At 42.5% G+C, this 24,356-nt stretch overlaps 6 protein-coding genes, 1 long non-coding RNA gene and 2 other non-coding genes across 9 annotated transcripts; 3 read left to right on the top strand and 6 right to left on the bottom strand.

The window, feature by feature from the left end:
• Nucleotides 1-1,055: 1,055 nt before the first annotated feature.
• On the top strand, nt 1,056-1,737 carry LOC117587996 (N-alpha-acetyltransferase 20). The gene has a single exon (XM_034279010.1). The coding sequence runs from the start codon at nt 1,104-1,106 to the stop codon at nt 1,653-1,655; it is 552 nt and encodes a 183-aa protein (XP_034134901.1). The 5' UTR covers nt 1,056-1,103; the 3' UTR covers nt 1,656-1,737.
• Nucleotides 1,738-2,216: 479 nt separating this feature from the next.
• On the bottom strand, nt 2,217-2,858 carry LOC117587995 (N-alpha-acetyltransferase 20). The gene has a single exon (XM_034279009.1). The coding sequence runs from the start codon at nt 2,829-2,831 to the stop codon at nt 2,241-2,243; it is 591 nt and encodes a 196-aa protein (XP_034134900.1). The 5' UTR covers nt 2,832-2,858; the 3' UTR covers nt 2,217-2,240.
• A 115-nt stretch (nt 2,859-2,973) lies between these two features.
• Nucleotides 2,974-8,360, bottom strand: LOC117587989 (transmembrane protease serine 9). The gene is made up of 5 exons (XM_034279002.1): nt 7,551-8,360; nt 3,809-4,940; nt 3,614-3,749; nt 3,252-3,548; nt 2,974-3,192 (listed from the first exon to the last, which is right to left on the bottom strand). Exons 1-5 carry the CDS (start codon nt 7,768-7,770, stop codon nt 3,037-3,039), a joined length of 1,941 nt encoding a protein of 646 aa, XP_034134893.1. The 5' UTR covers nt 7,771-8,360; the 3' UTR covers nt 2,974-3,036.
• Nucleotides 8,361-10,064: 1,704 nt separating this feature from the next.
• LOC117587991 lies at nt 10,065-14,570 on the bottom strand. Its single transcript, XM_034279005.1, has 4 exons — nt 13,900-14,570; nt 10,748-11,161; nt 10,531-10,680; nt 10,065-10,470 (listed from the first exon to the last, which is right to left on the bottom strand). The coding sequence occupies exons 1-4, from the start codon at nt 14,096-14,098 to the stop codon at nt 10,319-10,321; spliced, it is 915 nt and encodes a 304-aa protein (XP_034134896.1). The 5' UTR covers nt 14,099-14,570; the 3' UTR covers nt 10,065-10,318.
• A 1,254-nt stretch (nt 14,571-15,824) lies between these two features.
• LOC117588246 lies at nt 15,825-15,940 on the bottom strand. The gene has a single exon (XR_004574113.1). It is a non-coding gene; the product is annotated as a U5 spliceosomal RNA (small nuclear RNA).
• Nucleotides 15,941-16,291: 351 nt separating this feature from the next.
• Nucleotides 16,292-16,487, top strand: LOC117588255. The gene has a single exon (XR_004574121.1). It is a non-coding gene; the product is annotated as a U2 spliceosomal RNA (small nuclear RNA).
• LOC117587997 lies at nt 16,295-16,847 on the top strand. Its single transcript, XR_004574089.1, has 3 exons — nt 16,295-16,503; nt 16,559-16,658; nt 16,780-16,847. It is a non-coding gene; the product is annotated as an uncharacterized LOC117587997 (long non-coding RNA).
• Nucleotides 16,847-18,039, bottom strand: LOC117587993. Its single transcript, XM_034279007.1, has 4 exons — nt 17,799-18,039; nt 17,360-17,740; nt 17,141-17,287; nt 16,847-17,082 (listed from the first exon to the last, which is right to left on the bottom strand). Exons 1-4 carry the CDS (start codon nt 17,896-17,898, stop codon nt 16,919-16,921), a joined length of 792 nt encoding a protein of 263 aa, XP_034134898.1. The 5' UTR covers nt 17,899-18,039; the 3' UTR covers nt 16,847-16,918.
• A 1,230-nt stretch (nt 18,040-19,269) lies between these two features.
• On the bottom strand, nt 19,270-22,417 carry LOC117587992. Its single transcript, XM_034279006.1, has 4 exons — nt 22,189-22,417; nt 19,838-20,218; nt 19,614-19,760; nt 19,270-19,543 (listed from the first exon to the last, which is right to left on the bottom strand). Exons 1-4 carry the CDS (start codon nt 22,295-22,297, stop codon nt 19,389-19,391), a joined length of 792 nt encoding a protein of 263 aa, XP_034134897.1. The 5' UTR covers nt 22,298-22,417; the 3' UTR covers nt 19,270-19,388.
• Nucleotides 22,418-24,356: the final 1,939 nt, after the last annotated feature.

Here is a 24,356-nt window from a genome sequence, read left to right as displayed (position 1 = left end):
GTACTCGTACTTATTTTGTTTATTTTTTTAGATAATTTGTTTGAATTATGAATTTAAGCAAGAGTTTTTCGTTACCTTTTACATTCCATTTGTCTTCAATTAATTGCTATATTTGCTACCCCGACTGTAGTTAATTTTGAATTTAATTGTCGTTAGTTGTGTTGATCATCGAATGCCTAAAGAGAATGTAAGGAAAGCCCCTTTTGTATCTGAAACGATGTGAATGATTCCATTTGTCGTGCTGGCCCTGCAATGCTGAGACAGATGCTGAAATAAATCATAATAAATCACACATGCTTGGAAAATAAATACTAGAAGGAAAGCACAGCTAAGCAAACATCCAGTGCATACATATGTGTAGTATATATATCATATACGTATATAGATATGCCTAAAACAAAGCCTAGTCCCCATGGCAGGGAAGGGGCAGATGAATGGCAAGTGGAAAAGAGCAATGTCTGGGGGGGAATTAGCAACTCATTCATCTTGAGGCTGGCGGCAGACAAATGTAGTATTTCGAGTTGATAATTCACATTTACTGTACTCTCTCGTTTAATTTCTAATTCAAGTTCTTCATCTTCTGTACCACCACCTGTCCAGGCAACAAAGTTGCCTGCCTGATGCTCTCGATTATAAATAGATCCGCTGGCTCTTTACCGATATCATTGATATATATGTATGTATGTATGTATGCTTACATGTACATATCGGTTCGTACTTTTCTTTATTTTTGTGCAAAATGCGCCATTAAGTCGTATAAATAGATCTTTGAAAAGCGCACAGGGCGCTGAGTCAACGATTGCCTCGAACATTAACCTCATTAGAGGAGCGTCAAATGATTTTCGGCGCTTCTTGCGTGCTTTAGCTTCCTCTGGAGGCTGTCGACTATCCGTCTCTATGGTGGATGCGGTCATTGAGCATCCCACAACCCTGACAATGAACCGTGGCAGGGGTAGTGGCAAAACACTTGACAGTAGGAAAAGTCTCTTGAATCGCTTTCATGGCCACACAATCGAAATCAATTGTTAGTTCAATTTTGCGTCAATCAACATCAAATTTTTTTGTACAAATTTCACCAAATTAACAGCCGATAAGCAGACATTATGACTAGCGTGCGGGAGATGCATTTGGAGGATCTGTTCAAGTTCAATTCTCTCGTCTTTGATGCCCAGACCGAAGTGTACAGTTTGAAGTTGTTCTTGACACATCTCCTGAAGTGGCCAGAACTGTCGCAGATCGCTGTGGCGCCTGGGCCAGAGGCTCGGCCAATGGGGTACATCTTTGGCAAGCATTTCAAGAGTAAACATAACGAGTGGCATGGGCATGTGTGCGCATTGACTGTATCCGATGCCTATCGCCGCATAGGCGTGGCCACACTCCTGATGGCACACATCGACCGGGCTCTAGATGACAAGGGAGCCCTGTACGTGGACCTCTTCCTTCGCCAAAGCAACCGGGCAGCGCATGCTCTGTACAGCTCCTTGGGCTACGTCCTTCGCAGAACCGTGCTGGATTACTACTGCTACGATAAGCCGTTGCCGGAGAATGCCTACGATATGAGAAAGCCTTTGGCTAGCGATGTGCTACGTAGGTCGGTGGCTGTCACCTACACGGTGCCCCAGTGCCTATCGGAGGATGATGAGGATGATCAGTGATCCTCTCTATACTATTCGGCATACATTTGAGCTCATATTTGTGTGTACAGCTAATTAAAGAAAAACTCAATTGCGGTGAATACTTGCCGGCCAGACGAATTTCCGTTGACGCACAAAGGCAAACCGCAGAAGATACAAACATAAGTACTGATACGTAGACTCGTACTAGCAGATACTTTTTCTCCTCATCTTCCCTTTCGATGCCAAACAGAATCCAATTGCAGATCGTGCTGCTGTCTTTTCTATTATCAGAAAAATGTTTCAACGCAAACAAATAAGAAAGAAATTGTGTGTATAGTGTATGGTTTTTCCCTGATGGCTAAAACACGCGCAATGATTTTCCATTTTCACTTTTCATTTGGCCCGGTTTGCGCAACTTAAAACGCACAGAATTTTGAAATTCAATTTTTGTTGTCATATAAACAAAAAAACTCGTCTCCATATGCCCCGCTTCTGACATATATTTTTATGTTTTATATTCTTCCATCGAACAATTTGCTCGAACTTTTGGTTTACTCGCTCGACGAGTGCAATGAACTCTTAATGGGAATGGTCTTTTGGGTCTCTGTTAATGTTTTATTTGTGTTACCAGAAAAAAAGAACCTTCAGTCCCTTCAGAAACTCCTTGAATAGCGCATACGGCAACTGGTAGAGCCAATAGAATCTGTACTTTGTAATGCCTTTCAGTGACTTCCGCTCCACATCGCGGCACAAGGGCATTCGCAATTCGTAGCCATGTTCATTCTCATAGAAATAGGACAACCAACGAAACTTGACAAACCCCAGGGACTCGTAGAGCTGCATGGCCGTGAGATTGCTGGGGCGCACGTAGAGGTCCACATACCAGTCCGCATAGCGCTCTACGGTCTCCGTAAACTGTCCCATCAAGCACGTTGCCAGGCCCAGGCGACGATAGTCGGCGGCCACAGCCAACAAGGAAATGTGTCCATAAGTTGGACGAAACTCTTCGCCAATTTTGTTTTTGCTCACACCGCGGGTGGACACCAGCAAACCAATGAGACGATCATCGGGCGCAACTGCCACCTGGCACAGCTTTGGATTTTGGATCATCTTCCGCAAATAAAAGTTCATGTGGTAGCCCTCCACAAAAGGATCAAAGACAATCGAGTTGAACTTGAACAGATCAGCTGGGACCAGCTCTCGTAGTGAAGTCATTTTGACTGGATCTTATGCTGATTATTTGACAATTTTAAACCTACTTTGACCCGAGCTGTATAGACAGAAAATTGGAACAACCCTGACTAAGATGATTACGAATATCCATGAAAAGTTTGCATACTTTTAGGCTGTTGGTAAATTCGTTGAAAGTTTTTTGTCGATTTATTACATATCACGTCTTAGACTAATCGAAATACTAGATTTATTTGATATTCTTGTAGATCCAGGGCAGCAGCGACGTGACACGCGTATAGACGCCCGGATATTGACCCTTGCCACAGCCAATGCCCCACGAAACGATGCCCACCTGAGTGTAGCGTCCGCCATCGTTGATTATCATGGGACCACCAGAGTCGCCCTATCATATAAACAAGCAATTAAATAGAGACAGGTAAATGGTTTTCAGTAGAAACTCACGCTGCAGGAATCCTTGGCGGCCTGGCCAGCACAAATCATCGACTCGATGATGCCACCTGGCGCTGCACGTCCGTACTTGCGAGCACACTCGGCATTCGCCCAAATGGGTATGTCCACCTTCTGCAGTATCGAGGGCTGTGGACCATTCTCCCGCAGACTGCCCCAACCGGCAACCGTGGCCACCTGGCCGCTGTACGAGCGCGACTGCTGCGACGGCGTCGTGGGCAGGCAAATTGGTTGAATCTCGTGTGTGAAGGGCACAGGCTCACTGAGCGTTAGAATGGCCACATCATTGTGCTAGAAGGAGTCACAAATAACAAACGATTCATATAGAACTTATACCAGTAAGAGTATCCAGTTACCAGTGTGCTAAACTCGAAACCCTTGTGCCGCACGAGTCGTTTGATTCGGCGAGACACATGCTGCACCTCAAAGTCCGTTCGAATATTATAGTCACCCAGGTGGGCGGTCAATGCCGCCACATCCCACGAGGTCATGCTGCAAGGGAGGGACATTAGAAGAGACATTCGAGCAGGAGTTGCAGACCGTTGCCTTACCGTGCCACACAATGGGCTGCTGTGAGGATGTGATTGTTGGTTATCAGACTGCCACCACAGAACTGTTTGCCCGACTTGAAGAGCACCGTTATCCAGGGGAACTCGTGCGGACTGGCATTGCTTCCGCCCACAATGCGTTCCTGATCCGGCGATACCGGATTCTTGTTGCCACACTGCAGCGGCAAGCCCTCGGCACTGGAGCCGCTCACTGGACGTCGCGTGGTCGTCGAGGTCACCGGATAGCTTGGATAGGTGGGACGCTTGGTGGTGGTAGGCCTGGCGGCGGGTCTTGGAGTCGTACGCTTGGTGCTGGGCACTGTAGTGGGTCTGGGCACTCCGGCTGTCGCGGGATGCGTCGGATAATGATGGTTGGGAGGATGCGTGGGCAGCGGTGGCGGCCAGCCGCCAGTTGTAGGTGGATGTGTGGGCAGTGGTGGTGGCCACTGAGCCACTGGGCCTCCTGCAAATGAGCCAAATGGCCACTGGTATGGGTAGACAGGTGTGGCGGCCACTGGTATCGTCTCTACTTCTGGTTCCGCCTCCCGTTCGGGTTCGGGTTCGGGCTCTGGGGCATTTGCCTCGATTGTGTTTACATCCTGAAAGTCCGGCGTGTCCTCCACACTGTTTACATTATCAATGGGATCCTCTGGATGAGGTGCGTCAGCCGGCTGATCTACATTGACAGGCTGCTCCTCGGGCTCATCCGCTTTATCTTCCTCATCGGCAACCGGTGAAGGTTTCTCTGTTGTCGTTGGGGAAGGCAAGGGAAACACTCCGAATGTGTTGGCATCCATGTCCGTGCAGCAGATGCCGTTGTTGATGCGTCCCAGCTGATCAAAGAAGTTGCAGAGGTTTCCGCCCAAGCCGAGGTTTTGCTGGGGTTGCTGTGGCCACTGCCGCAGCGATATGAACGTCAGCTGTCTGGCCACCCGATAGTACTGTCGGCAGTTGCTGATGCGAACACAAGCACCGGGCTGACCCTGAGTCGTAAGGCACTTGGAACCCTCCCATCCACCAGAGCCACCAATGGCGCCCAGGCCGCCAAGTCCGCCCATGCCGCCCTGCAGGAGAAAGAGCGTCGGATCGAAGAAGAGTTGACGCTGTCTCCGATCCAGGCTGGGTGACGAGGGATCTGCAAGAATTCAGAATGGTTATAGGGCAAAAGGAAATGCCATCGATGGGATCCATGACCTCATCCATGCCTCACTTGAAGCCTCACTTCAAAGCACTTCAGAGTTCGTTGGCCTCTCTCCTCTCGTAAGATCTAAGCTTCATACGCAATTGCCTAGCCAAAAACTGTGGCTTCCACTCGAACTCTACTCCCTCCCCAGGCCCATTTCTTCTTTTTTTAGCCAATCTCTTGGGCTGCTATTGACAAAGCACCTAAGTAACAGAAAAATGGGTAGAAAAGACAAACCAATATTTACCCAGCAGCATTCGTTCACGTTTCGTTTCGTTTCAGATTTTGGATTTCGTGTTTCGGGTTTAGGTTTCGGGTCCACGCTCCGACAGTGATTACTCAATATTTTGACATTTTTCGTTGTCGTTTTTGTTGCTTCCCAGAATATTGACAATAAACTTAAGCTCGTTTTGAGTCAGTTGAGTCAAACTGAATGACAATTGCTGTGCCATTTCTTTCGAGAGACGGCCCACGGGTGTGCCCCCCACTGCGGCAACTTTCTACTGTCAATTGTCATATGTTTGTCAGGTCCATTGGCAGCTTCTTAAAATTGGTCTATGGCTTTGTCTGCTGCGATCTGCGGCCTTTTGTTGCTGCTATTTAGCATGAATTTGCTATTTCCCCTTATTTATTACACATTTCTTCTCAGCCTTCGTTTTGGCCCATATACCATGGGATAGAATAGATACCCAACCGTAGCTGGTGTATGAAATTTGCCTAAATAAGCCATTTGGATAGTTTATCTTTGGAGATACATTGCCGTTTACGAGCTGTTAGCTTTTGTGTAGATTAATTGAAACGAGCTTCTTGATGGCATAAGCCATCGTCGAGGTGTAAACTTAATTGATATTAAATCGAGCATAAAATTTGTTATGTTTTGGGGGGGTAGGGTGACGATCTGCACGTGGTGTCTGCCTTCCCCCGACACCCATCGTAATGAAGAATACGTTCAGGCCGTGCCCCGCATCAATAATTAAATTGTATTTTCTGCACGATTTATTTACATATTACACACTCATACACCCAGAGCAAAAATGTTAGTTCACTTGTGTGCGTGACTCACTTGACTTGGAATTTTTAAGCCTCTAGAAAGCCAGAAACACAAAAATTACTCACTTGTCCCAAATAGTGGCTTACATTTGCGTGTTTCAATGTCCATTGTTTATGAGACATTTCATTGATGGCTTTTAAATTGTTATGACAAGCTGTCAACTCAAATCAGAGGAACGAATTTGACTTGATTGATCAATGCGTTCTGCCTGTGAAAGGCTTTCACAGAACCCAAGAGGCAATATTGATATTTATTCTATAATATTTTTCATTGGGCCTTCTTCTACTTTTGCCCACCAACAAGTTTCCAGAGCCAAGCACTTGATGCTCAAGATACTCTCCAAGATTAAACAACATCCAGGGGCAGCGGCAAGTTCAAGGTCTGTCAGACCGTTACAGGTTGCCCCGCCTCTGTATCGGGGGGCGTGTGCAGCATGCAAACCTGAATTCAGCGACAGGAGCCGTACTGCAATATTCAACTGGAGGTCTACTTTATGGCGACTCTTAAATTTTATATGACCAAGAGCCATATAAATGATATTTATCGCGATTCGGATTCCGATTGCAGTCCATTGCTGTTAACAGCCGTTCAGCAAATTGGCCAAAACCAAAAAAACCAACGAAAATAATTTTTAATGAATATTGCCTGATAAATCGGTGGAAGGTGTCAGCTTATGAGCTTCTATATGGCATTTGTTTTTATAGGCCAATCCCCAAACCATCCCAAATTAATAGGCTTATGTCGTCGCCCCGAAAATAAAGTAACATTATCGCAGAACACGCCTGAACACGCAAAAGAACCCACAAAAGAGTCTAATTGTCTAATTGTTGGCCATAAATAAATGAGAGAATAGACACGGAGGAGACATTGACAGGCGACAGACGACAGACGACAGGCCACGACAAGCGTGGAAGTGGAAGTTGATCTCAACTGAAAGTCCACGACTGCCCACACAGATCAGATCAGAGGACCACTAGAATATCTTTCTGTAACTGGCACAAAGGGCTGAGATACCTGACTGAGATTGACAGAGCGACGATGTTGTAAAGGCAAACAACAACGATATGCACACTCGGCGGACAAATTTCGCATTATCTCTATGGTTGCCATATACCGCCGCCCATTTATAGATTTCTGAAGGTCACACAAGTAATGCTCGGTGCGTGCCAGGCATGAAATTTGCTTATCTATCTGAAAAGACTTCCCCCGATGTCGTTGAACTTGCTGGGTGACGTACATTGCGATATATTGTTGGGGTGTATATAGAAAGATGGTTCCCATTCTGGATAGCTCATGGGAAAATGGAATGCCATGCAGTTTATTTGTTAGGGAGAATAAATCGAATAGCTTTCACTTGTCCCTCTAATTTTGGGCTTTGACTCCCAACTTTTGCCCTAAAACCTGGCCCAAGTTCGTGTCTTAATTCTTTTGATTATACTACAAATCCAATTCAAAAACTTTTTAATGCAACACATTTTTTTTGCACACATTAATTGGAGGAATCTGCTCACCTTCCACAGACACTCCAAGTTGCTGCTCCACTGTGGCATTGACTAAGGCAGCTCCTGCCTGGGGCGCCGCCTTGATTTCAACATTCTGCCACACCGCAGGTGCCCCTGCTGCTGCTCCTGCACCGCCAAATGCCTCTTGCAGATCCAGATCCACTCCCGAGATTATTTTAAAATGCAGCAAATGCACACAAAGTAATAAAATCCGCAAAAATGCAAACATTTTCGTTGTTGTTTTTTGCTGCTGTTTCTGTTGCTGTTATCTTCCCAATTTGTTTTCGTTTTGAACTGAGGATACCATATATAACTTGTCTGATATATCGTATATAGAACCGCAACAACGAATCGCGACTCGGAATTTCTTTTCGAATGCCAGGCACGTTGCCCCGATGGCATTCACCTGACCACGGCTGCGACTACGACGGTAAAGACGAAGACGAAGTTCTCGATCTCGGATTCGGTCTTGGTCTCGTGCGTTAGACAGGCAGGACCGTCTGCTGGGTAGTAAGGTCCGATCGCTTCTGAGCCAACAGTTGTCTCTGTGGTTTGGTTAACAACTTTGCTGCCAAACGACAGCAGCAGCAGAAGCAGCAACAGCGTCTGCGACAGCGACAGCGCCGCCAGCCGAAATGTCAATTCTTAGCGCGTTTTCCTTCACTGGTTCGCTTTTGGCCAACTTATTGGGCCGGACCGGGCCGGACACACGCGACGCCAAACGCAATGATGACAACTACCGCTGATCCCGGAGTCGACACATCTAAACTAGTTCCAGTAACACCTCAGTTTCCTTTGCCCACCAGCCAGACAGGGAACGGCACGGGGCAGAGTCTCTTCCAACCCGAATCCGAACACGCACCAACAGAGACTGAGACTGCAACTGGAACTGAAGACTGGGACTCAGACTGCAACTGGAAGTACACACTGGCCGTCTGGAAGTTGTGCGGCTGCACACTATTCCTACAAGAAATCCTGATGCGGTTGCGTCTTTTACTTCTAACCATTTTATGCACTTGGAGAATCTCATCTCAAGTTGCCATCAAACTGGTAAAATGGTATCTCTGCATCAAATTAGAATTCTTTATTCATCGTTAAATATTATTTGCTTTAAGTTGCTATTTAATTTCTTCAAGTGCATTGGCTAGATTAAATTTCCATTTAAATTCCGTGGCGCACATTTCATTTAAAGTAGACCAAAGCCCGTTTTGGATTCGTTTTCATTGCCCAGTCAGTGGTTCCACCAGAGTCCCAGCTGCAGTCTGGAACTGGGTGCCATCGGCAGACGATGCAAATGTGTTTACAAAATAACATGCAAAGTTTACTACGTTGGGCGTCCGTTGAACTGAAGGCAAGGAGAATGCCGCTTAACTCAGGATTCAATTAAAATCCACATTAATCAAGGGCGAGTCGCCGTCAACGGATTGAAAAAAGAACTGAGGTGTTAGAAGTGTCTGAATTAAAGGCAATTGTTGCCCGAGTATTGGCCAGATCATTGCAATAAGCACACTTGATCCCCGCCTCGAATGCTGATTGATGGGAAGCTAAGTGTCACGGCCCAGACCATATTGATGGTGGCCCCTGAACCTTCTCGGGATAATTGTATTTCAATATTTTGCCAACTAATTGTCTGTAATTGGTGCTGCTTTGGGGCACATTCGCCTGTTTGATTGATCGTCAAGTGGGAGTGTTGAATATGCTTTTTGTACAACGATTCAATGGGGATAGCTCTCGAAATGGAAACGAGATTGGTGTGTTCTCAGCTTGGACAGGAAGAGAAAGGAGAAGGGGCAGCAAGTTCAAGAGCCGATGAATTGCCAATTGAACTCTGGATACGTTGGAGTACTGGTCGCAGAATGGAGTAATTAGGTCTTTTATGTTGGTATTTATAGGTATGAATAGAATATACAAATATAAATATGCATTTATTTATTTCCTTAATGATGAGCAGCACTATTCAGATTCATGTGTTCAGGTTGAAAGCAGTGGGTGCATACTCATACATCCATTTTTATGTATGCACACTCATCCTGGAAATACTAATTTAAATTAGTTATTTGCCTCTGAATATTTTCTTTAGGTGAATGTGAAAATAAAGTGAATTTTTACACAGTTCAAACGTAAATCTGTATGTACATACACACGCCTCTACATGTTTTTTACATAAGTAAATAAACACATACAATGGTAGCGAGAGCAGCCTGAAAGTATTGCATATTTTCCATGTAGAATTTGGATGTTAAATAGGTATAAGTAAGTGTCATACTGCAGTATGTAGGAGAATCTACATTTGAACCGTCTACAATGAAACGTTTCAAAATAATACAAACAAAAACAAAAATAGTATGCTTGTAGTTGATTGCAATTACATACATACATATGTTTGTATGTAAATATTTGTAATAACATATTCCTCCCATAAGTATATGGGTTTCCACACTCATTATCATCAGAAATGCGTCATTATTACAGACTTGAATTTGCAAATGAACTTAAAATAAAAACAATAGAGAGGCGGGGAAATAAATTTTCGAAAATAATATTTATTTCTATGTTTTTACACAACTTCTTTCTTGGTTTCAGAATGGATGACATAAATAAATACATATTGGATGTGTAGAAATTATTTCCAAATGGTTTGCCTAATCAATTTTGAGCACTGAAAATTATTTGGAAGCAGCTTTTAAAATAAATTTAAATTTGTAATTATTAGACTAAAGCTAGCTAAGGTCTAAAAACTCGTATTCCATGAGAAACATTTCCATGGTGGTTGTGCATCATTGAACCAGGAATTTCTCGATAGGAACCTTTGAGAAGAACTCGTTGATGTGTGCCACCAGAATGGGTGCCCATTGCTCGCGGGTGGCTGGTATTCCGACGCGGGTGATCTCTGGCAGATTCTCGTTGACCAAATTGAGGATCATGCCATCTGTGGATGAAATAAGTTCATTGAGAAACGAGAATTCCACTTGCTTTAAGCTCCACTTACTGAGGTTACGATCGGAAAAGATTCCATTGGCCGTCACTTTGGCATCGCCGATGTTGACATTGGCATTCAGGCGATGGAGGCTGAGGCGCTGCTGTCCGCTGGGAAGCCGCTCAATGTGTCCGTCAGTGAGAATTGTGGCCTTGATGTTGTCTTAGGGGAGTACACGAAAGTTAAATAGAGAGCACTTTGGGGCAATAGCTTTGGGGGTTTTACTCACCTACGGTTATGTTGAATGGACCCTTGGGCACCAGACGCAGTCCGCCGAACTTCACGTCCGCCTTGAAGTGTCCGCCGGCCTTCAGTTGGGGCAGACCCACACCCAACTTGATCACAAAACCGTTCTCTGTAAAGTTGGACACAACACTGTTCACCTGGAGGTCGCTGATTCCATAGATCTCCATGTTCTTGATCAGCAGTCCGCCCTGGATGCCATCGTTTGTGTACCGGAAGATGCCCCGTTTGTAGAAGTACGGATCAATGGATCCCATGTTAAACTCCGGCACTCCATGGTACTTCAGCTTCGGGGCGAATGTCTGGATCAGTCCGCGTATGCATTCGTTGAGCTCTGGCGAGCTGAGGCTACAGGGTGTAACGCCATTCGAGGCGCTGCTCGGCGTCGTCTGTTGTGTAACTGGAAGACGAAAGTGAGATAAGTTCACGATCGGTTAAGTCATGGCTAACCATAATTCAGTAGTTAAGTTCATCGAGGCATGGCATAGCGCCTTCCTTCGAAGAGATTATGATTATAATTATTATGATTATTTTTGCGATCTGTGGCAGCCGTCCAAGCGTGTCTCGGTGCACGTGTCCCCCGTTGGACATGGACTGCCCGCTTTTCTGCTGCGTTGACATCCGATTGGGGTTTGTGTCAGGGTGACAATACCTAGTAGCCAAGGCTTTAAACAATTAAAATGCCAAGAAGGGAACCGAGTAAACCAAATCCGCCGTGAAAAAGATTTTTAGTGATATTTGTGGAAGTTTTTTAATGAAAGAAAATCGAATAAAAAGCCTCCTCAAAGTGAGCAAAAACTATAACTACTATTCAAGGAATAAATTAATTCGGGTTTACCCTATTAAGTGTTTTTATTTAAATTCACTTATCTTTTTTTTAAGATAAAATATCGCATAGATGTCCCTGACTTGTGGCAATTTTCTTTAATTGTTTGTTATAATCTACTAGCACTTAAAATTCCAAGAACAGGTCTAACAATTGTTGTATTTCCAATTGATATTATGAACATAATTTATCAGGTTTCAACCTGAGCTACGAAGTTTTTTCATGTTGATTCTGTGAACGACTTTCCTGTCTCTAGATTGTTGCAAAACGTGCAATTGGGTGATGTTTAATTATCATGCAGATTTATTCTTGAGACCAACAATCTGTTTCACTCAGAAGAAACTATCTTTAGTCATGGTTATTTCATCTCCTAATGACAAGCATTCAAACACACAATTTTATTTAATATTTCTTTGCCAAATTACCAAAAAAAACCCAGAAACTAATTTAAATACCAAAATAAATGTTGTAATTAGGCATTCGCAGAAGGAGACAATTTTTGGTTAATTTCCCAGCTAAGCTTTTGCTAATTTCCATGCCATTTAAGCGGGTGAGTAACCCTAATGACTCATTTATATTTTTTCTTTTGCTTTTTGCTTTTTTTTTCGTGTTGTTTTTCTTTTGGTTCGCCTGACAAGTTCAATGTCAAAGGTGAACCGAGTGACGGGACAGCCCCAAATCAACGCTTCCAAATGCCAAAACTAAAAGGTACACGAAATGAGTTTAAAAACTTTTTTTTTTAACGCGCTTCGACAAGTGAATTGAATTGAAGTGAAGTTTGTTGCTCAAGTCTTTTGTTTGGCCAAGTAAATGTCAATAAATGACCGCTCGCTCGCATGATATATTTTTGTGAGTTTTTTTGTTTGCGCAATTGGAGACAGGTTACAATTGCAGCTTTCAGTTCGACAAAAGCCCAGCAGAAAGACGCTTACGCATTGATGTAGGTCAGTTTTTCAGCCTCACGCTTTTTGCCTTTTTGCCAGCGGCTGGCCGGAGCGCGCCGACAGCAGCCGGTTTGGATTCGAATTTATGCCTCGTTGTTGGTTTTGTTGACGCTGAACTCTTTTCGCAATGGCCCAAACAGCACACACAAATACTCGCGCACACACACAATCACGCCATGATGCTGATAAAAATTAATGCAATTGCCAATATTTTAATGTGACTTTTTTCGAGCCTGTCGCTCTCTGGCTCTCTTGTTTATTCTGCATTTATTACCGCTCCAGCCTTGCATCACATTTGACTCGTAATCGTAGTCCGAGCACGAGTCGGAGTCCGAGTCAGAGAATTTCTATTTGCACAGTTTTTCAGCAACTGGTCACTGTCCACACACCATCGTCGCCAACGACTTTCAGTGCGGCTTTTACTCAAATCTTTAAGTATGTCAAGTTCAAGTGGCAGAGGCGGTGACTTGCCAGTCTTTTTGTTACATCTTTTAAGCCTTACCGTCACAAATGTGTTAAAAGTCGAATAAATAAAATGTTTTTAGTGCAAATAGACTTGCTAATTTCTATTGCAATATCATTTTCTACAGCTGTTTGGAAATCTCATTTAAAAGTACTTTTTTATTATTATTATTTCTGCTTCTCAGTATTTTCCCTGCTGATTTTTTAAATAGTTTTTGAAGGTTGCAGGTGTAATACACACAAATAAAATATATTTACATATATTTTTAAAGAGTTGGGCTGGGTTAGCGAGACAGTTTTTAATGGGCAGCGCACGAGGCACGCCCTGAGCAGAATTCAAATGAAGAACTTAAAGTCTCTGGAACAAAGGTGGACTGCGAGTGGCGAATCATCTTAGCAAATACAGAAAATAAAGTAAAAATAAAGCTGAATAGCAGGAAGTGGATCTGCCACTGAATTCTAATCAAGGAAGGACAAATCTGGGTGCGGAATACTTAGTGATGGAAACGAAAATGAAATTTACATATATAAATTAAGCTCCAAAATCCTTCAGTTCTGTTACTTTGGCTTAGTCCACATGGACGAATTTCTCTAGACTTATTCCCAAAATTAACCATTTTTCTCCTTAGAGCCCCAAACTTTTCCATGTTGCAACGAGGATAAAAAACTGAGTTGCATTTCCATTTGAATGCCACCTCACTATCCACCACAACCGCGTTTTCAATTACATTTTTCAAATTGCCACTCAACAAGCAAAAAGACTTGGGCAACAAACTTGTTTTTCCGTGTGCAGTTTTTTTGGCTTTTGCTTTTTTCCTTTGGTGGTGGAGGGTGTGGAGTACTGTGGTTTAGTGTTGTGTTTCTTTGAATATCAAGTTCTTGTTTTAGTTACATAATCCTGTTTACCTCCATCAAACTGCAGGCCGCCAAAATCGAATGACCCCGCCTCGGCCTCGCCTTCCTGATGGGAGAGACTGGGGCTGAGACTGGCATTTGGATTGGGATCGCTGCTGAAAACGCTTGGTGGCGCCGTGGACAGCGTGGCCGCTGAGACACTTCCGAGTGCCAGCGCCGCCAACGTCAGCGAGAGGCAGAGCAAATGCATTTTCGGGCAAACCTTTTGCTTTACTTTCCTTCCTTCGAACTCTTTTGCACACAGTGAAAACCCGTTTTAATGGATTACCTAGGCACTGCTCTATGCTATTTCTGTGCGACTTGACTTAACACAATAATTTTGTGGTCGCCGTGGTGTCTCCTTGTTTTTGTTTCTGCTCTTTTTTTGCGTAATTTTTTCAAACCGGCTTCACTTTTATTTCTACACTAGTGTGGTGTTTACAGTTTCTCTGGTGTTGTTTTTGTTGTTGCTTTTGGATTTTCTCGGTTAACTGCAATTGTTGCTGCAATTGTTACTGCACACACACAAACACACTAACAACTGCACACAGAATGAGCGAAGGAGAGATAGAGATGGAGCACGCGAGACGCAGACGAACTAATTGCCAAACATCGGCGCAAAAAAAGATCTGCAAGCAAAATGTTTTGTGTTGACGGCGCGTCGGTTGCAAATCTTGAAATGAGCGCTGCATAAAACCCACCGTTATTTATAGTTTCCGAGCTGCACGATTTGTTTGGACTTTTTTTCACTCAATGCTGCCGCCGAAACAGAAACCGAAACCAAAACCGAAGCCGAAAGCGACAAAAAACAGCAACAACAATTAAACAGCAATATTCGTACAGGCAAAAGCTCATCGTGCCGAAAGCTTTTCGAGATTTGTACTTAGTAGTCTGATAACATATCAATGAATGCTACGCGGATGCTAAATTTAAGCTGGGTAATCTCTAATGCCTGTAAAGGAATGCCAGTTATTTGGAATATATTCCCAAGTATCGTTAAAGATACTTACATTTAAAAGTTATTTTCTCACACACCAGAATCAGTCGCATTCCCACACGGACCACATCAGCATCCATCTAAAGAGTGCACCCGCAAACCTGTCACGAGGAGGAACAATGAGGAAACTGTCAGACAACTCTTTCCAATCCCTGTTTTCAGTTCAACTTGCAGGGCACGTCTGCAGTTTGAGAGGCACTGCGGGTGTGAGGCCATACTGGGAGGGCATTGTCTTGGGCAACCTTTCCTACGACGGGGTGGGTGCTATTCATGAAAATGTGGGTCAGTTATAAATCTTCGTAGGCATTTATACTCACCGCGTGCTGGGGAATAGGCCGCATAAAATTATGCATGAACTTGAGAAATTTTGAGCTGTTCAAATCGATTTTCAAGGCTGTCTGGCTCTGGAGACGTGATGACTAGCAAAGTCAGAGTTGTGGATTGCAAAGATCAGAACATTTGATTTCTCTGGAAGATTAGGGAAGTCACTTCCTTTTGGCAAGACATCCGTCTAACCACTCTTTGTACAGTCACATAAAATATCTAATTAAAATGTTTAATCTGCACATTTATTATGCCCGGCCAGTCGTGGGGCAGACGACACTCGCGTGTTGGTTTGTCGGGCTTCCCTTCCCCAATTGCTTTCAGTATGCGCAGCACAGAGCAGTCTCTCTATAAGCAATAAGAATAAATAATTATTGGCAATATAGTGGGCTGATTTATGGAATAATTTGCACTGTCTACGGCTCAAACTTTACCCAAGTACAAATACATCACTTTATGCTAAGGTGTACAATAAAATGTACTTTTTATCTCACTATTGCCCCCCAGAGTCCGGTCTGGTCAGCCTCTATTTGTTTGTCGCTAACAAACAACTAACAAATCGTAAACCCCCATTCGATTCTTCCATACAATTCATTATTTATTGTCCCGGCAACCGAAGCCGCCAGGAACTACGAAAAAATTCAGTTTAGACTCATTAGAGTGCCCCTCTCCACGGAAATCTTTAGTAAAAGGCGAAAGATTTATTCGACAATTGAAGAGAAGCCAGAGTGATATTGCTATACCAAACACTGGAACAGGGAATTAGTGTTTTCAGAACTATTTGGGAATCTTACACATGTAGAGGTTTCTGAAGATGCCCGGGTCACATCGAAGTAGTCATCTTTGTCTCCCTACCACCCCTTTTCTAAGTACTTCCTGCATTTTTCTGTCATCCCTTAGTAATCCTTCAAGCTATCTCCCAGATACACTCCTCCTCTTCTTGGTTTCATACCTTGAATTTATCTCAAAGTAACCCCTAACATAGGATGCACAAACAGGAAGACCGATGGTTCTTACATAATAATTCCCAACTGGTTCTGGCGGCGCGCTTATCGTGTGATGGCTGTTTTACTGTTTCTAGTTATCGCTTCTCGGCCTTATGGCTAAGATCAAAGTGTAGTATCTGTTCTTATCAGCTTAACATCTGATAGTTTCTCCATTGGAGAACAACAAATGTTAAACTGATTTTTGGAATCAGACGGAGTGCTAGGGGCTTGCTCCACCTCTGTCACGGGTTGGCCCGGTATTGCAGTACCGCCGGGATTTCGGCCCAACTAAACAATAAATTTCACACAGTAAAATATAAAGTAACGAATCGTAGTTGGAGTATTGCACAATTTCACTTTATAGCTCGCTCTTGGCCCTTGTGATACTCACATCTCTCGCCCAATGTCGGCTTAAGGTCAGCTGTGTTGCTGCACTTAACCTATAAACGCTACTATCATTAGAGGTAGGTCGGTCACCCAGGGGGGTGATTTCGAAAAAATGTGAATGAATTTACGCACGAGCACGCTAAGCCAGCTATGGGGCATGAAATGTGCAATTAAAAATCGTTTTTTTTATTCTTCCAGCTGACTGGGACTGTAAAGAGCTAACAAGGGCGTCTGGAATTGGCGTCCATTACACATGGTACAATAATTATCATTTAATTTCACCTAATGCAATTTATTTATGCACTATAAAGCCATCATCACAAATTGTACACCTAACTTAATTGAACGACTCATCGTTAATAAACTGATCGATGGGAACCAGTTCTAAGGCCTCATTGAACATGCGCAGCATGAGTGGCTGCCAAAACTGACGCGTCTCAGGCAGCATTATTCCATAAATATCCCGCCAATACTGATTGGCGAAATTGAGAGCTAGTTCATCTGTAAATAGAGACAAGCATTGAACCTCAATAAATACTACAACTTTTGCTGGACTCACCCAATTCTGGATCTGCGAATATTCCATTGGCTTTAATTTTCAAATCTCCAATCTTTGGCGATGTGTCGATGTTGCTGAGCCGCAGGAACCGATGGCCATCCTTCTTGTAGAGCTCCCCCTCAGTTTGTATCGCTACCTCCACATCCTCTGGAAAGATTTAAAGCAATTGCCAGTTAGAAAGATGCCAGAGCAGAACGTAGTAGAGCAGGGTAAACTCACTCAGCGTTACGTTGAATTCGCCTTTGGGCTTCAGATGGAGCTGATTCACCTGCAAGTCGGCCTTGTAGCTGCCCACAATGTTCATCTTGGGCATAAAGGTGATCAGGTTCAGCTTGACCTTGTCGCCATTGAGCTCGATTTTCACTTCTTTGGCGGTGTTGGCCGCAATTCCGTAGATCTTGGCATTCCGCGCAGTGATGCGCCCGTTGACGGTGCCACTTGAGTACTGGAAACTAGTGCGGTTGAGGTGTAAGGGCTCATATGGAGGGATTCTCAGCTTGGGATTGCCGTCCTTGAGACGAGGCATCAGCGTATTGAGTATCTCCTTAATGCAATCCGCCAGCTGGTCCTCGTCCGTTGCGCATTTTGGTAGATCGTTCGCTGTGGAAAACCACTGGATAATGCAAAAGATCGTGGCTTGGAAGAAAATTATACACACCCGAAAAGTATTTGCTACCATCAGCTTGGGCTGGAGCAGGAACTGCCTTGACCTCCAATGCTACCAGGCACAGGCACAGCAATCCAATGAGGTAATTCATTACGATGATCTATTTTGTATCCTTCCTATGACTGATCAGCAGTTCAAACTAGCGGCTAGAACGTTTCTCGAACAACTGAATCTCTCACACGACAAGTCGAGCTATTTTATTCTCGAAATTAGCACAAAGCTGCTTATTCCTAGTCAGAGACTAACGGCTGGAGACTGGGGACTGGAAACCAGAGACTAGAGCGCCTCTTAGTACGAACTAAACTGAGTACATTTTACTTGTAAATCAGCAAAGTATTATCCAGCAGACAGTTGACTTTGACTGATCGCAAAACCGGCTCCGTGCTCTCCGATTTATAATGTCGTATTATTTAATGGTAAAATTATTGAAAATGTAATAGCCTACGACAACGATGATTTGCGACAAATCATTTTAATAATTACCTATACCTTTTTTATTTATCACGGATGAATTATTTTGGCCATATCTTGGTATAGATTTGTAGCGATTCCGTAGAAGGGTTAGCCTGAAAAGAACTTCAGAGCTGGTGACTCATTTCCGTATAATTTCCACAATGAACTTTGGTTTTTGCTCGCACTAGAAACGAAGCAAATATATTACTATAAGTATATTCTATTTAGTGCTGATTTGTACGAGTTCGAGTTGTTACACTGCGCAACAACCTTCCGACTTAAATGTAGCCATAAAGATGATTTTCAGAAATATTTTCTGCTAGATTATTATGCGGATTTCTTCATTCAACTACACAGTTGCATTTGATAGTGACCAGTTACAACAGGGCTTACGTAGATCAAGTTGACCCAGGCCGACCATTAAATTTAGAATCCATTTCGAGAGAGTAATTGTAAACTATTTTCTCTGTGTAACCAAATGCACACTGACACAGATGTCGTCAGGCCATCAATCATTAATGACTGTCGAGCAATTCTCGTTGAAATTGAATGCAAATCAGTTATACCCTTTAATTTTATTAGGGTACATTTTAATCTCGTTGTGGTTGGAATATATGAACATATGTATGTAAGTAATATACGAGTAGAGACAGCTAAATCTAGTTTCTCGTATTTAATAATAAAAGTAAAATAAAGAGGAAATTGTATTTCTCGTTAGTTGTGTTGTATTTGCTAGGTTATTGAAGTCATTCTCTCCGTAGACATATATTAAAAGATTATCAATCAATTAGGCATAATTGAAGCTAAACAAATGTACGTTTGTAATAAGTTCAACTGTAAACAAAACTAGAGGCCAAGCGTCTATACAAAATCAACCCACTCCAATCAATGGCAAAACTAACAAACTGTCTTTTGGGGAGTTCAAGTACCTGGTAAAGATAATCACTTTTTGGTAATTGTGTCACCAATCACCAATATTCCTCATATTCCCAACTTATAATCCGAGGTATTTGTGGTATTTGATACTCTCTTTATTGGGATACAAACTATGTTAACACCTTGAGTAGAACATATAGAACCGAAGTGTTTAAATACTACAACAATTGCAAGGTAAGTCAAAGAATTCTCTCAATCCTTGGTCACCAGAATATCGAATGGTAAAGCAGCAAAGAAATCGTTTGAAGACTTCAGCAGTAGGGGCTGCCAGGAGGCCAGTGTCTCAGGCAGCATTGCCTGATAGAGCTGGCGCCAGTACTGGTTAATAAAGTCCAAGATGACATCGTCTGCAGGCACAAACAAAAGAGATAGTCTTAGATAGCGGATTAATTGATTTGTGCATAATGGAGAGCTTACTCAGAGCTGGGTCGGGCACCAGGCCATTGGCGTAGAAACGCAAGTCGCCCACTTTGGGCTCAGTCTCCAGTTTGGTCAGACGCAGGTAAGTGTGACCGTCGCGCTCGTACAGCTCCCCGGTGGGCCTCGCCCTCATGCTGACATCGGCTGCAGGTAAACACATAATTGCAAAAATATTTATTATATTTAGTTTAAAGCTGGGGGCTATCTGTGTTGGCACTCACTGAGGGTCACGTTGAAGGTGCCCTTTGGGGTAAGCTTCAGGTCGTTCAGCTTGATGTCTGCTTTGTAGGCACCCTCGACAAGCATTTGGGGTACGTGCGAGAGGATCTCCATTCGCACTTGTCCGTTCTTTAGGCGGAAGTTGACCTTGTCCACAATGCCCTCGCTGAGGCCATGCACGATGACATTCTTCATGGCAATGCGACCCGTGAGCAGGCCCGAATTGTAGGTGTAGGAACTTTTGCCCATCTCGAAGGGATCCAGCGGTGGGATGTTCAGCTCGGGAATGCCGTACTTCATGCGTGGGGTAATCTGCTGGATGCCCTGCTTGATGCACTCGTTGATATTGAGATCGCTCTCCCGACATGTCGGTATATCGGCGGCTGTCGAAGGTCAAACGAATTAGATTAGAACGAGATTGGGCGAGACCCTGACATATTTAGCCACACATAAACACACATAAACGGTAGCTTAATCGTTTACGAGCTATGCGCTGTACTCATGCGCTTATGCTCAGAACGTGACATTTTTCAGTTGAGAATATTCAGTTTCAGTTTTGGTTTTTGTAATTGTCGCTTTTCTGCTGCTCACATAATTGTCAACGTCGTGCGCAATTTATTTGCTGTTTGGCTTTTGTTTTTGCTTATGTTCCAAACGAGAATTACTATTGTACATTCAATTAAAAAGAGTCTCTACTGTACGCATCGAGCATTGAGCACACACACATCAGTTAAGCTTGTTTCGCCTCGACTCTGCTTGTAATTAAGACTTTTTGCATTGCTCAGCCGTAGCCGTGGGCAAGGCCATCCATCCAGCGGAAGTAACAATTCCACCACAAAAGACTTAGGCCACGAACTTGCCGAAATTCAAAACCCCATACAAAACGATTCTATTTTTATTAAACCCCCATGAACAAGATATATTTATGACAATAAACTTCTTGGCACTCAGCAAATGGTCAGCATGACAATTCAAATTTAATTAAATTAAATCTGAATCTGAATAATACCGAAATAAACTCGAAATAAGTGAATATGTTTGCTGCTCTCCGAAAATTGCAAATGCAATATAATTTGCGGATATTTCACCACTTCTAGGCATCAATTATATTTTATATTATAAGCTTCTGAGCCTTAAAGGCATTCGCTTTCACTTCCAGAATACTAATCATGCTATTATATATTTTGTTTGCCTTTAGAACCGCCTGCCAGCCATTTATAGATGCCACAAATAAGGATTGATTATGGTAATCAATAAAAATAAATAGAAGCTGGATTTTTGTATACCTACGAGACTTGGCTTTAGCTCTACAGTACAGCTAATATACAAAACTATAGGTATCTACTTATTGTGCAATCCCATTGTTTTAAGAAAAACTGTATGAACTTTGACTCGTAAGTAGGTTGATTGCTTTGTTATAAAATTCACACAAACGTTGCGTGCCTCACACGATTATTGCTATTGCGGGGAGATGGCAATCTTTTCGCTTCTCTTGAATTTCGTTATTTATCTGCTAATACTACAGCTTTAAAGATCACATCTTAAACATCCCAGCTACAAATGGGTGACAAATGTGTAAAGGGAATATCGTCGGATATCTATTAAACATCCTCTTACAAATTGTATGAAAGTGCACGGAGAATTTTAGAGGCTCGACCAGAGGCTCAAAATGTTGTACCATAAATTAAAAAAAAAACCATAAGCCATAAAAATAGTCTTTTGTTGAAATTAACCTAAAAATATTTGATGCGTCGATATTCGTTCTTGCAGTTTGTCCTTTTTTTCTTACAGATGATGGCATTCATATATTCATAAAAATTCCATGTTCTTTCAAATATATGTAAGATCATTGTTAGCTTTTTTTTATTTATCTCTATTTTTTAGCTAGATTAATCCTTGATACTAATATTTATGTTCTTAAACAAACAAAATTAATGAGAAAAAAATGTTTCCATTCTACCATTATGGCTACTGCGTAAAGAATTTTCATAATTGACATATTGAATATCATTATTACACACTTGATTTTTATGATCAAATCTGACCTCATAAATTTAAGATGACTGAATATGTTACTGTTGCTATTTCTGACTCTATGTGCAGTAGCATACCCAAGCTATTATTATTCGCTTGTGGTTTTTTCAATGACAAAACTAAGAACCTGAACATCTGTGTATTGTACTGAGACAATACTCAAACCTTTACAAAATACAAGATGAATGGTTTCACACTAAACTTATTGCACATATGTATGTATGAAAAGTGCACAAAAGACCGTTTTGTTTTGTTTGTTAATCCAATATTTAGTGGGCACAGTTTTTGTTACACTTTTATTTGCATTTTTGGCACTCACATAATTCTCGAACTGGCTTGAACTCGACGGGCGGCAACTCCGCTTCGAAATCCTCAGCCAGACACACTCCGCACAGTGCGAACACAACGAGATTCCACAATAGATTCATGATCTTTGGTAGTTTTTAGGTGTTAGCTCTCGATGATAAGTTGGTGGTAGCTCAGTGAGTTATCCTTTCTCAGGTTTGGTTTACTTTCGGGGGAGGGAAATGTACCTGGCCCATGCAAATGCGAATCGACATCTGAGACTTTCGATCAGACTGGGCCTTTTATTTATGGCCAGAAAGCAAATCAAATCAAACCCAATAAAAGCGAAATTGCAAAGACAAACGACAATGCAAACACAAACACAAACACTGATGCTCCGGCAATAACAAATAATAGGGTTTGGGTGGAGGGGGCGACTGGAGGTGGAAACGGAGGCGGGATGTCACTGTTCGCCGGCGAAACGAAAATGGTCATAGCTTGGAGCTAGAGATGGGATTGGCTGGGAGCTAGAGAGTGCTCCAAGAAACGAGAATACTCACGAGAATAATAAACCAGCACAAAAACTATGTACATAATATATACATATGTATGTACACCTTTTAAAAGTCTACATAAGTATTTACATCCACATTTTTTTGAAGCTCTGCTATTGCACGAAATGGAGTTTTGCAGTGACACGAAGAGAAAAGTCATTGTCCATGCACATCTCTACAAGTACATGGAACTAATGACGACGTCGCCGCCGTAAGTCGTTTATAGATAACAAAGCAAATGCAAAAGTCAGCAGCGAAATACAAACGACATTATTAAATCCCCTCCCCAGAGTCGTGAAGTTGAAGCCACCAATCGCCCAGCGACTCGACTCGATGCGATTCGACTCGGCTCGATGCGATTCGACTTGCCTCGACATGGCTCGACCCAAAACCTACCCGACTGCGACTACTACCGATCCATCAGATCCAACTATCTACCAACTAGCGACAATCGACTACCGGCAGATGTCGGATGCGCTTCAAGCGGCGTTTGATGCTTCCTCGTCTTGCATTGCTCGACACGTGAACACGTCTCCAGATCTTGGTCTCTGAAATGGATTCGCTTCTGGGTAATGCAATTAAAAAAAACACTCAATGAGTTTGCCTAGCACTCGGATCCATTCCACTGCCTCCCAAATAATAGCCAACTGTCTAGGGATTAGTCATCCCCTCGATTGTGGTGGCAACTATCCAAAGGTCTTGCTGGGATCATGGCCAAATCTCACCTTTTGTTTGTGGAAACTATCTATTAGTTTATCATGCACTGCAATTACTCAACAAAGTTTATGGGTTACATAGTTCAGTCTTAATCTATGGTTTGCAATCGAACTTGCATACGAGATTACATGGTACATTTATTTATGTTGAGAGTACATATTTGCATGCATACTCGTACAAAGTTCTGTATTTTCGAGTAGTTGCTCAAGATAAGGGGCTCGTTTGTTCAATTGTCTCACAATTCTTAGATAAGGTTCTCTCGTACTTCATTTAAATTTTGAATTGCACATCAACTGCACTTGAAATATTCCCGAGAATATTTCATTTCCAAAGAACTTGGAAGCTTTGGCACGTGCTTGATGTGATAATCAACTACTTACATTTCAAAAGCTTTTCATATAATAATCCAGAATAAGTATAAGTTTCTTAAGGAGTTTGCTAATTATTTATTTATTTAAATTAACAATTATCTGCTAGTTATGGAATAGGAATAAAAACAAACGAATTATATATGTACAAAATAGAAAGGAGCTTAAAAGCATGTTAAAAAGGGATTAGGGGAAATTCAATTTAGTTAGAACTGGTTTTGATATAAATATAAGTACATATTTATTTATAAAAATATTAAAAAGTTTCCTCGAATTCTCGGAGTTGCGGTTACTAACTTCTCAAGTAAAGTCCCTGAACATTTCTAGACCTACGGAATGTTCTGTTCTGACTGGAAATAATTACAATTCTGTACCTTCTCTACTCTATTAAAATGGTAAATTAGTTAGCTAGATGTATGTAGCTGAAGAACCTGCTAAGCTCATCAATATCAATTGCATATCTTATCGCACTATGCCCTAGAAAACTCCTAGAGCGCGCCATCTCTCACGTTGATCTGTCCCCTGACCTAGCACAAGAGAGACGAGACATTCCAGTCTCAATC

Source organism: Drosophila guanche, unplaced genomic scaffold (assembly GCF_900245975.1).
Source record: "Drosophila guanche unplaced genomic scaffold, DGUA_6, whole genome shotgun sequence".
In the NCBI taxonomy this organism is placed as follows: Eukaryota; Metazoa; Arthropoda; class Insecta; order Diptera; family Drosophilidae; genus Drosophila; species Drosophila guanche.
Note: the sequence above shows the minus strand (reverse complement) of the source record. Positions and strands in the feature narration are given on the sequence as shown.